At 38.7% G+C, this 12,074-nt stretch overlaps 2 protein-coding genes and 1 long non-coding RNA gene across 3 annotated transcripts; 1 reads left to right on the top strand and 2 right to left on the bottom strand.

Annotated features, from left to right (window-relative positions):
• Nucleotides 1-1,291: 1,291 nt before the first annotated feature.
• On the bottom strand, nucleotides 1,292-3,138 carry LOC140943881 (uncharacterized). The gene is made up of 2 exons (XM_073392996.1): nucleotides 3,094-3,138; nucleotides 1,292-2,997 (listed from the first exon to the last, which is right to left on the bottom strand). Exons 1-2 carry the CDS (start codon nucleotides 3,127-3,129, stop codon nucleotides 2,035-2,037), a joined length of 999 nt encoding a protein of 332 aa, XP_073249097.1. The 5' UTR covers nucleotides 3,130-3,138; the 3' UTR covers nucleotides 1,292-2,034.
• Nucleotides 3,139-3,240: 102 nt separating this feature from the next.
• On the top strand, nucleotides 3,241-7,925 carry LOC140944913 (uncharacterized). The gene is made up of 3 exons (XR_012166705.1): nucleotides 3,241-3,345; nucleotides 4,670-4,721; nucleotides 7,482-7,925. It is a non-coding gene; the product is annotated as an uncharacterized lncRNA (long non-coding RNA).
• Nucleotides 7,926-7,937: 12 nt separating this feature from the next.
• Nucleotides 7,938-10,978, bottom strand: LOC140943529 (ubiquitin carboxyl-terminal hydrolase 36-like). Its single transcript, XM_073392616.1, has 5 exons — nucleotides 10,837-10,978; nucleotides 9,721-10,064; nucleotides 9,037-9,110; nucleotides 8,107-8,839; nucleotides 7,938-7,943 (listed from the first exon to the last, which is right to left on the bottom strand). Exons 1-5 carry the CDS (start codon nucleotides 10,976-10,978, stop codon nucleotides 7,938-7,940), a joined length of 1,299 nt encoding a protein of 432 aa, XP_073248717.1.
• Nucleotides 10,979-12,074: the final 1,096 nt, after the last annotated feature.

Below are 12,074 nucleotides of genomic sequence, written 5' to 3'. Positions count from 1 at the left end.
CTGAGATGACATCATTAGGGAAATAAACAAAAATAATAGGACATGCAAGAGACTTTCAATTCCCTGCTTGCAGCCATTCCCTCCTGTCCCAGTGAGCACTCAAAGTCAATGAGAATATGGTTGCTGGATATTGTTTCTTTGAATTAGTTTTCGCTTGTTTTTTTTTTCTTTTACAATGCATAACCTTCAGCAGAATCTAATATTCTTCAGCATGGGCTATCTACTTTGAAATGAAAAATCAAGGTTGTTTTTCAATGTCTTAATTTAATTATTAAAGCCTATAGTGCTAGTATCTATACTCCTCTCTCACACAAAGTTTTGTTTTTCTGGGGAGTTCCATTCTCTGATTTAACAATGGGGAACATTGTAATGTCAAGGTACACAGAACAAGGCGTTTAAAAAAACTTAGCAAGCAAGCAAGCTCCCTATGGCTGCTCACTGTAAAGGAAAAGGGCAAGGGAAAAAATGGAAGCTCATGTATGACTTTTGAATTCCCCAAATGGAGAGCAAATTTATAGCATGTTCCTAATGAATGAAAAAAAGGTAATAGTCGCTTGCATACTAAAATGCATGTTTGAGTATGAGTAAACTTAATTGTTTCTCTGTGTAATCTTTGCTAGAAAAAGTGCTGTGTATTACTCAAATACAGTTGGAGTGACCCACAATTAGTTGGGTAAGATACAGACAGCCAAGATTTGAAATCAAAGTTGCATGAGTAAGGGTTGGAGAGGAGTTCTGCCTCAAATTATGTCAAAGAAGTCAAAACAGTCCCTGTATCATTCAATGTAAGCTTATTGGAACAATAAAACACCCTTTAAGTATAATTAATCAAGAAATGCCATAAGACAAATTTTGCAGCATTGTGTTAATTGGTGTGGGGTAGAATGCAAATCAAATAAACAATAAACCAAACAGCTTATAATATTGGTATAATTACACATGAATCTGAGAACACCTTATAGGTTTTCTTTTTCTAGTTTTGATATTTTAGACTATAACATGTATGCATTGTTTGACATTACATCAAATGGATAAATAAAGCAGTTACATTATACGGTATTACAATAATTAAAGAATTATTGTCTTCAGTTGTAATATTGAAGTAAAATCATGAAAATAATGTTGTAGCTTGTGCACATTAACTATTACCTTAAGGCTTCAACTACATTGTCGCATGAGTGTAAGGCCAGGTTATCTCAGAGTGAAAACCCGTGAGCCTGAGAAGTAACATGTTTAAAGCTTGAAACCGAAAAAACCCAACAAATCAAAACAATGCACACAACAAAAATAATATGGACAAAGCAAAGGAAAACATTTAATACAGGCTTTCACACTCGTCTGAGGATGAACCAAGAAAAATGTCTTAGAACATAATTGCTCTTTAATCTATCTTGGGAATTCTAAAAGTGAGTGTTTCTGTCTTGGGACCCAAAATAATATTCTAATAGGACGAAAAGACAATCAAGGAATTAACAAAGTGCAAACAACTGACAACTGGAATCCGTGATACACCTCCAACAGCGTGATACACCTTCAACAGCAGTCACGAAAATGTTTTAGCCCTGCTGTCAAAAGGCCATAAATTTTACAAAATATAAGCTTACTAGCTAAAGGTCTAAAAGCAAGCTGAAATTCAAAGACTAACCATGACAAAGATCATGCAGTGCCGATGTGAATTTGACTTGTGAACATGCGAATAACGACTGCAGTTCTCCATATTCACCGTTAGTTTGTAATCTTATCTCTTTTATGCAGGGTGCTTCTATGTTTTAAAACTGCTTCATTCCAATATGGCCCTTGGTATTGAAAAAATGATATCCAAACGACTATGAAATAACTTTCACTTCAGCGTTTCAACGATTTCTCGCACTGTGCAGTTAGTTCCCAGTTCCCTGCTCGGTTGTAAGCCCTGTAAGCGGCTTACATGAAAGCTTACGCTGAAAACCTGTCCGTAAATCGTGCCTCATGTGGTTATGGGAACGATCATTTCCGCTCACCCACCGCACCTAAAATAAACTTGAAAGATGATATCAATTATGAAGCCACGGTTTTCTCCTCTGTGAATTCTGTAGATCTGTCTTCTTCTTCTTCTTCTTCTTCTTCTTCATCTTTAGCTGATTTGATCGATCCCTCACTTTCGTGTTCCGATGATGTCGTTGATCCCTCTGTCGATTCCTCTTCTTCCTCCGATTCCCTCCAGTCTGATCCCATGGAGTCCTCATCCTCCTCTGGTTCATCAAATTCATCCTTGAAAAGCCGCTTCCAATAGACACAACCCTCTCTTTTTTCCCATTGAACCTCCTCACGACCCACAGTCATCCAATTGACCAGCGAGTAAGCCACGACACAATATATCGAATGACCCGTCTCTTCTTCTTTCAAACGAGATTCCATCTCTTCTTCCACTTTTTTAAATAACTTTTTATCATCGCGATAATGATACATTTCCCAGGATGGAGTACTGTAAATGACAACATGATATAACATTTGTCTATTTTCTCGTAATTTCAAAAAAGAGTTCCAAACTTCCTCAAACCCCTTGAAATTCCTATATTTTCTAAAATTGGAACACAACTGAACGACTTTAAAATTAACTATGGCATCGTAGAGTGACTTGTTTTGCAATACAAATTGCAAAATCAACATGCCCACGTCGATGGGGAGAAGACGTAACATCGCCGTGACGTTGAAATAAAAATAGTTGCCTCGAATACTCTTGCTTTTCAAGCGTTTCTCCTCCTCCTCCGTGACAATTCCCATTTCTCGGGCAGCCACGAAGTCGAATGTTTCCTCGTGAATGACCGGAAATGCCGGCCAAACCAAGTGATATGGTCCATCCAATTGTTCAACTGTTTTTTCCTTGATTATTTTTTCGTTGCAGATGAAATCGGAGGCTGGTGTAGCAAAGGACTTACGCATCAAATGCACTCGAAGTGACAAGGCAAAATAATACGGCTCGTTCGACTGATTAATATTGGTAAATGGCAAATCCGCCAACTAAAAAACAAAACAAAACACATTTCCCCAGGAAATTAAAAAATTATAATGATAATAAAAACATTTTTTGTTTAAATCTTCATCCATTCATCCTACCTGTTCTTGGTGAGCATCAAAAGCATCTGCTGCCATCGTCCTTAATCGCACTCCTATTCAACATGTCCGACAGCAAAAATTTTTTTTGGGATCACTTCCTTGGGAGCTTGGAAACTAAGCTTAGAATAGTAACCAAGCCTTCCCATTTAGTTTCCAATCCTTTCTGAGCCATTTGTATGCAATGTCAAGTTTAGCTGGCAGCCGAAGTTTTATTGCAGTAAAGCTGGAAACTTTTACATTTAATACCGAAAGGTAAGCCGCAGTCAGTGTTTTAATATTTGTTTTAATATTATTATCTTCTCTTTTTGCTTGATAAATTTACAATGTGCGTTGTCCAACCCCTTTTAAGCATGAGATAAGCTTAAAATATAATAATAAACGTCTGAGTTCTACGAAATTAGACTTTAGTTGTTTTTTCTGCTATTGTATAACCTTGATCCTGACAAACTAAGACAAGCTGATTTGAATCACTGTTGAAAAATTATCGGCATCTGTATAGATTGGAGTTGAAATTTAATTTGAGGTGATAAACACGACCCCACAAGCTTTAAGAGCATTAAAAACTATAACAACAACAACATCATTAACTTTGTTATATTGAATAGATATAATTACATCATATTATTATCCCCCCCCCCCCACCCTAAAAAAAAAAAAGCTATCGTGTTTAAATAAAGATTATGTATGCATGTATCTATATGTTGTGGTTCAATGTCATCCTTGGTTTAAAAATTTATGTCCCTTTCTTTTACAACTCATTATCATACATTACCATACCTCAAAACAAAGGGGAATAGAATTGAAACCAAGAATAAAATTGAACCACAGCATATATAACCCTAACCCTAACCCTAGGAAATGCAACTACTATTTTTACTTAGGCCTACCTACAAATGTGCCTCTGGGACTCATCTTGCCAATGACAGGAGTTAAAATGGCTTGCCAAACACACTTTTTGTATCTCTTACTAAGGTTAAGCTTTTTCCAGAGTTCTATGTTGAATACTCAGGGACCAGGGAGCTATGGGGCTGGGTGGAGAGTAGAGCCCCCACCAACAACTTCATCAGGATTTTTTTAAATATGAAATTTACAATAAAATTTAGTGCTTATAATATTTGTGTTATAAAGCAAACACAATTTATTCTGTTAAATGTACATTTTTTGTGCAGAAAACTAACCGAATGGTGATAACAATTTGATACAATCTCCGAACTGTTAGAAATAAATGTGTTTTTGGTGTTGTCAGAATCTCAAAAATGTCAAAACTTTCCAGTAGTGGCACTGGGGGGAAGGGGAAGAGCTTGCACCTCTAACATGCTCCCTGATCCCTGATATGGTCTCACTTCAAAACAGATCTGACATCAGTAATCCAACATGACATTAGTGATTTTTCACTCTTGTGAATAACAATTTATTGTTGCCGAGTTACAATGAACCTATATGGAGTCCTTCATCTGCGTTACGGATATTATTGTAATTGTTTCAATGATCAAAGTTAATTGCAAGGGAAAATAGTTCTACACATGACCGTATTAATGCTAAGCCATTTCTATGTTTTTTGCCTCCTTCAACACAGTGGATTCAGAACTTCTTTCAGAGATTGCCCTATCTTTTAGGACCAGCATTAGGTAGGTTTTTCTTGATGTTATGGGCAAGATTTCTCTTTCTTTTTTGACTGTTGAATGTTTTTCTAACTTTCATGTTGGCATCTTTGCTACTGTTTGATAACATGGGACGACGACCACTTGGTTGTGCACTTGTAGATTTTATGCCAGATTTCCTTCTAGAAATAGCTGTTGGTTGTACTTTAATTCTGGAGTTGTTATGCAAGACTGGGAAATAATTTCCACCCCTATCTTTTCCAAACTGTGCATAGGCAGTAGCAAGTGAAGCAACTGGTGCTTGTCCCCTACACTTTGAAATGATACAAAGTCAGGTATTTATAATAGCAGAGCCTGAAGTTAGTATCGCTTGTTCTAAGCTTGTACTCAATATCTTGGGAGACTTGTTGGTGAAGCTTAATTATTTGGTCAACTGATAACTCAGCATCTGGCAAATTGGCATCTGTTTGTGAAGTGATGCAGTTGTCATAGGTTTCTGTGCTAATACTTTCTTGTGAGTCAGCAGGCATTGAAGGTAATATTACTTGCTGTTCATCATGATCCTTGTCTTGGTCTTTGTAGAAGTGAGGACTGCTTTCAATTTCTTTTTGGTGAAGGCTTACAAACTGAGTGACACTGAAATTGTTGTTATTCCCAACAGCAAGAATAGCAAGGTTGAATCTCTCCTTTGCTGTTTGAGGAACAAAGTTTATGTTGCTTATTCCAAATTTCAATGCCACAGCTGCTTGATGGGGGCAGGCATTTCCACTTGTTCCCTGTGGGCATGTACAGGTTCCTATTGTACAGTCAACAGTGTATATGATGTTATTGTCCTCCCTGCTGGGCACATGGAATTTGCTTGGATTTTTTTCATCTATGGTTATTGTGCTTTGACTAACAGAGCTAGCTGATCTCCCAAAACAACGTGATGCAAGGTGTAGATTTTGTGGTTTACCAAAAGCCAAGGAAAGAAGTTTTCGTTGAAAGTACATTTCTAAGTCTTCTGTGATAAATTTAAATAACTCAATAAGGTTGTAAGCTCTCATTCTTCTTAAAACTACACATTTAAAAACAAAGATCATAGACTCTGTGTAGTTGTCTGTATTATTGCCTTGTGTTCTCAGACTTCCTCTGTAAGAAAGTGCCCATTCCTTCCTTCTATCTATGGCCTTGTTTAAATATTCTTTGTATAGGGAATATTTCTGTAATACAGTGTCTGATGGAAAAAGCTGCACAATCTCTTCAAATTCTCGTTGGGTTTTGGCAAACACAACGTCCTGCATTATGGACATCAAGTGTTGTCTGTCATCCTTTAAAATGGAGTGTTTGGAGTCCAGTAGCCATCTCCATGTTGCTTGCAAAAAGTGAAAAATGCACAGCAGGAGTGTTGCCTGTTGCCAGTGGACTCTAAGAGCTTGTCTCTGGCTTGTGTCATCATCTGTCATGAAAATGTCAGGTCCTTTTTGGGGACCTTTACCACCGAAAGCATGACTTGGCAGAATGAATTTCAATTTTTCCAGACAGTTTTCAAGACATGGCTGTGATTGGCTTGATGTTACCCAGACTCCAAGAGGTAATGCTCCACACGGATGATGAGTGCACATAAAGAAGACAGGGTTGTTGTATCGATCAAGGCTCCCTGATGAGTCCATAAAGGCCATCTCACCAGCCTTGCCTAGTTTCATGTACACGTGACATCAAAGGGGTGCATATGGATAAGATGAGATCTTGTTTGTCTGCACCATTTCCGTTAACCCTTTGCAAGTAACACTTGCCTCCCTTATCTGCATTATTCTTGTTGTAGTCATCAACAATTTCTTCCAGGCGATCAAACATTGCAGATCCATTTGATGGACCCTTCTTTTCAACCAGCCATTTGTCATGTAAATTGTTCACGTCTCTCAGAGAAGGGCACATTCTCCGATCAGCCAGTAGCATGAGAGTTACTGGATCCTTCATCAACAGGGTTTCATGATGATGAAATGCTTCTGAGGCACTCATACCCTCTTCAAAATAAGCAAAAAATGTTTCTTTGGTTGCTGGCAAAATAGGGCAAAATGAAGTTAAATGAAAGCAATCCACACTGTGATTGTGGTTCCACCAAAGCTCTATTTCACACAGAAATGGCATACCGGTACTTTTTTTTCTGTTAATTCTAATGGACATTTTGCTCTCACAATCTGTTTTCTTTTCCCTTGCTTTTGATAGCAAGTGCAACTTGCATCCTTCCTTGTCACTGTTGTCTTTGTGTGTCCTGTGCCTCTTTTCTTTTCTTTTCAGGGCAGCCTCTTTTGCTGCCACTTGCTTTTTTGTTAATTTCTTGCGTTTACACTGACAAATGTACCATCATGCATAAATGACTTTTACCCCCTTTCACTTGTAACCACCCTGTGCATTGTATTTAATATTTGAAGATGTTGTAAATTGCTGCAGCCACTGGTCAACATCTTCCTTGGTTGTGATGTTACTCACAGACAATTTTACATAGAAGTTTTCTTGAGGTGCACCTGTAACGTTTTGTGATGGAATTTCTCTGAATTCATGGCAGTTGTATTGATAACCAGTTGGCAATACTTTTTGAACAGACTGTGGAATCTGATGGCCTCTACTAGAATCAGCTTGATCTGCATCTTTGGCATATGTGTGGTCATCTATGTGGCTTGCTGTTGTATTACAGGGTGTAATATGGGAATTTGACTCAGGATCTTTTGTGGGTCGTTTTTTAGGACTTTCAAAGTCAGAATCTGAATCTGATGGGTAATGTGTCTTTTGTGCCTTTCCTTTCAGACTTGTGCAAGAGGAATTGGTGTCTATTACACTGTCTTTGGACAGACCATAACATTCCACAAAATGATGATCTGGTTCTGTGGACATGTTGCAAAGGGGGCCACCATTGGCGATATCCAAGATCAAGGAATATCTGAAGTCATTAATTTGCTTCTGTGAAAAGTCCAGTGGCCGTCCCTCTGCAATATGTTGTGCCCATTTCACAACAAAGACACCACAGTCAACTGAATTGGATTGTTGTTCAATTTCAGTAGATGGAATTACATAATACTGCCATTCTTTCCAATCAATTACTTTGCTTTGGCTCACAAACACACACTAAAAAATTAGTGAACCTTGTGAATGCAGTTAAGGCACCAACACCATTATACAAAGAGTCAAGGTAAACCATTCTCTTCTGTTTCATCTCAATGACAACAAGGCACCAATGATCCCCATGCAGTGCAGGGCACAGGATTATGTCTGATGTTAGAACATTCTGATACAGTAAGTCATATTTACGCTTCAAAAAGGTATTCATTGAGAAATGTGTCATGTTGTTGTAGACATCAGAGTTGACAGTAGAAACATTGTCTTTACTGGCTCGAGACTGATTTTCTATCAGCAAAAAAAGATAGTCCATTACAAAATTGGAAAGTTTTCCTTCACTGATCTTGTGTTTAGGTGGAAGGAGCTTTTCAACATCAGTTGGCTCCCATGCTTTAACTCTAGGATGCCCTACAATTTCAACCCCAGCCATGGCAATCCCTTCTGCCTTTCTGATAGATGCTGTGTCCAAAGTGGAATATTTCCAGGATACACTTCCAGTAGCAGTCTTGAAAATTCCAGGTTTTCCAGCTTTTGATGTGTAGTAACCAGGGGGGATAGAAGACTTGATAGGAAACATCTTTCCTTTTTGGGTCTTAAGGGGCTCTTGGGGTTGACAATTTTTTTTAACCTTCAAATTGCTCGACATTGCGGAAACGTGTCTAACCTCTTGCACGTCTTCAACGGCATCTTTCTCATAGAAAAGAAGGTATGCTTCTTGGCTTGTGGCTTCCAGAGCTGAAGACTGGCGGATAGTGGCATCACTTGAATAATACCACTCGTCTCCTCTTTTGAAGTAACAAATGTAATGACCAGAGGAAATCTTGGTGCCTTCATGGACAACGACAGCTTTCAGTTGATATGAGACATCAGTTGCTGTGGTTCCTTTGTCTGCAGAGTTATGGTGTTCCAGAAAAAAAACTTTCTCCTTGTACTCTATCAAGTTGCTGAGCTTTTTACCATCATTTTGAAATCTTACAATCTGAATGCACAATGACAGAGGGGATTGGCATGTGAGCAACCTCTTCCATGCATGAGTACTTTTTGAGCAACTGATGGGATAAAAAGAGAACAGAAATAATTCAACATTTACCAGAGGACAAACAGATTACCTAAGGCCAGGTTGACTTACTTTTACATTTTGGAATAAATCCTTTTTTTTAATAAACATAACAATTTGCTTGTTTATGTTTTTTTGCTTGTGTATGTTGGTTTGTGTTTGAGTTGAACATTATTCCACTTTTGTTACCTGCTACAATAATAAGATGATTCCAGTTCCACTGGGTGGGAATAATCCTTCAAGAAGCTCTGTACAGTACAACCCTTTCAATTGAATATAGAAAGAAAAAAAATTAGGACAGGAAAAGAGGGAATAATAGCCACCGGTAATTAGACATATACTTTTGGCCCATTGAATCATCTTACCTGCAAAATGTATCTCGCCAGAATTAATAATATATCTAGTAGAAATATGTGTATCACAGAACCTCTTGAGGCTGGGGGGGGGGGGGGGTGGGGGGAGGGTGATAAAATGTCAGGGATGGAAGGGGGGAGAGAATTGGAATGCAGTGTGTAAATTGAATTGAAAAGCAGGTTTCCACACACTCAGGGTCTAATATTGGAAGGTGAAGGTTAGATTTAGTTACTATCCTTTGGATCAACCACTGCTCTAGCATCAAAAAGAATCACATGGTATTTAAATGGGGTTCCTAAGTTGCATTTTCCTGTTGCCAGGTTTGTGTCAACATTCAACATTCAATTTTTTAAATTTCAATAATTATTAAATTTTGTTGAATTAGCAAAATCAGGATCAATGACTTTTATTGTGGTCTGCCTGGTACTAATTTTTTTTGTGTACTTAGGTATTTGTTTTTGGGACTGCCTTCAGAGGTGTAATATGAAAAAAAATATTATTCAGAACATTAATTCATACCTTTGTGATATGTAGTGGGAGAATAGTTTCCATTGTAGTGGTAAAAGTGACACTGCTACATGATGAACACATTACTTCACTCCTCAGCTCAAAGAAAAAGGATCGCAGAAAGGCAAGGTTGCAGTTGGCAGGAATTAAATTTTGACTCTTGTACTGGTTTGCAGTGTGTCCAAGTACCCTGCAAAATTCTTGAAAGAACTCTGCTGCACACTGTTGCTGGCCCTTTTGAATTAGGCTACTAACTTGTGGTAGACAGGAAACCAATGTTGCTGGGCGAACTATTCCAGGCACAGTCCCATACAAGTTCAGAAAATTGAGAGTGCTACACAGCAAGCACAACCGACCTAGAACAATTTGTGGATTATGGTAGAAAAGCCTCAATACCCGGCCAGGAACATGACTAATAATATATGTTGAGTTTCACTTGTGCTCTAATGAAAACCTTTTATTATTTTCAAAACAAAGCAATAACACAGTTCAATGATTCAAAAGGACTGGTGAATTAAGCGTATCAAATAATAATAACTCCACTTTTACTACTTGTTCATTTTGTGGCCCGAAAAAATTTTGCAATGTTTTCTTTTTACTTTCTTCCTTTTTCATTTCTTGTTTCCAGCTTTATTATAAGCTTAATTACTATAAGGCTTATTATAAATAAATATATATAATAATTAGGTGGTGGTTGTGCGAGGTTTAAGTTTTCAAATGAAGTATTTTAGCATGAGGTCAGGGGCCGACCATTTAACTCTTGAGGGGAGGGGTGGGTGATTTCTGGTCATAAAGAATTTTTTTTTTCTAGCAAGCAATCTGCTGAGCAGGATATTTTTTCCCTTTTCGATTCCATAAGCTTTCTATTACATTTGTGCTGCAAGCAAATTTTTTCTTCCGACAAGGCGCTTGCAGGAATGTTTTTTCAAAATGACCCACCCCCCCCCCCCCCCCTCCTCAAGAGTTGAATGGTCGGCCTCTTATGCAAATTGTGTTCGTACGGTAAGCTATTTAAACCTATAAGTGGATTACAATGCTGTCGAATATATGCCTAATTCAACAATTGGCTGGCCGCCTCAATGTTTATTGTTCTTTTACGAGTTAAACGACAATGAAGGTTTTCAATACCTGTTCTCGATGAGGTGCACTTCTTGCGATTGTGCTTCACGCCAGCGAGTCCTTCTACAAAACATGTTACTGACAGGAGACCTTGAAGGACGCTATTCAAAAAGCAAGTATTCCCGAGGTTGGAAATTTCCTTTGGATTCATTTCGGTAGCGACTGCTGTCAGAATGAAAAATTTTAATTCGAAGAAGAAAGAGTAACGCAAAGGCAGGACGTTCGTGTACACACACAGCGACATTCGATCAGATAATTTAATTTCTTTCCCGCGTAAAAAACCAAAAAGTTAATAGATAACTTTCCCGCGAAAGTTTAAAAAAATTCCGTACCTATACCCCTGCTTTCACACTTCTAACCGTCAGGGGATCTGGGCGGAGGCCGTCCAACCCATCAGGAGGCTTGGTTGCTGATTTCAGCCTGGTTCCCAAGAAAGTGATCCCAAAAAAAAAAATTTGCACATGTGAGGTGAAACACTTGCTTTTGAGTGCTCTTACTTGACGTGGTTTGCAAAATTGAGAAGTGCGCATGCGCTAGCGACACAGGAGAGAGTATAAGAACATGGGTACTGCCATTATGCCAAAATTTTGGGGAAATTTCGTTCCAAACGGTAACCGTATTAAAATGGAACGGTTCCGCCAAGGTGGAAATTTTCCGGTCAAAGTGGTCCACCTCGAGAGGTGGTCCTCTTTCGGTCGGTCCGGTCCGACCGAAAATTGCCGTTCCATTTTCAGAAATTTTCGTTTCCAGTCCCGCTCTAGCTCGTCACCACAGTCAAAATGGCGGACGGTTGAGATGTAAGTGTTTACGAGTGCAGTTACGGCCCGGTTCAGACGCCGCTCCACTCGTGTGCGGAACCTAACTGATGAATTAAGTACGGCAAAAGAGCGGCATCTGAATCAATTTGGTCCGGCAGTTTTAGTTTGGTGCCGCGGGCAAAAGCGTTAAGTTCGACAGAGTCTTTCGAACTTAACTCAGGTTCGACACACGGTGCGCCGTCTGAATCAGATGTCGCGCCAGTGTCCCTCCAAAGTCGAACTTATTCAGTTAGGTTCGGCACATGAAAAGTACAGCGTCTGAACCAGGCCTAAGCTTCAGACACAGAATGAAACTTTCTCCTGATGCACAGTTGCACAAAAGGCTCAGATACAGCAGGGCATCTTCATTTGTCTTTTTTTCTTCTGGTTTTCGTCGGCTCCGTTTTCGTAAGTTTTTAAAGACATATATATTTAATACTAGCTTCTCCG

Source organism: Porites lutea, chromosome 7, assembly GCF_958299795.1.
Source record: "Porites lutea chromosome 7, jaPorLute2.1, whole genome shotgun sequence".
NCBI lineage: Eukaryota > Metazoa > Cnidaria > Anthozoa > Scleractinia > Poritidae > Porites > Porites lutea.
This window is presented reverse-complemented; position numbering and strand designations above follow the sequence as displayed.

Excerpts from the sequence above, each read along its gene's own strand:
- LOC140943529 (XM_073392616.1), bottom strand. The coding sequence starts at position 10,978 with ATGAATCCAAAGGAAATTTCCAACCTCGGGAATACTTGCTTTTTGAAT. Across the intron at positions 9,111-9,720 it reads TCCCACTACATATCACAAAG|GGTTGTACTGTACAGAGCTT; the intron begins GTATGAATTAAT and ends TTCAATTGAAAG. Across the intron at positions 8,840-9,036 it reads TCATCTTATTATTGTAGCAG|TTGCTCAAAAAGTACTCATG; the intron begins GTAACAAAAGTG and ends TTATCCCATCAG.
- LOC140943881 (XM_073392996.1), bottom strand. The coding sequence starts at position 3,129 with ATGGCAGCAGATGCTTTTGATGCTCACCAAGAACAG. Across the intron at positions 2,998-3,093 it reads TTGATGCTCACCAAGAACAG|TTGGCGGATTTGCCATTTAC; the intron begins GTAGGATGAATG and ends TTTGTTTTTTAG.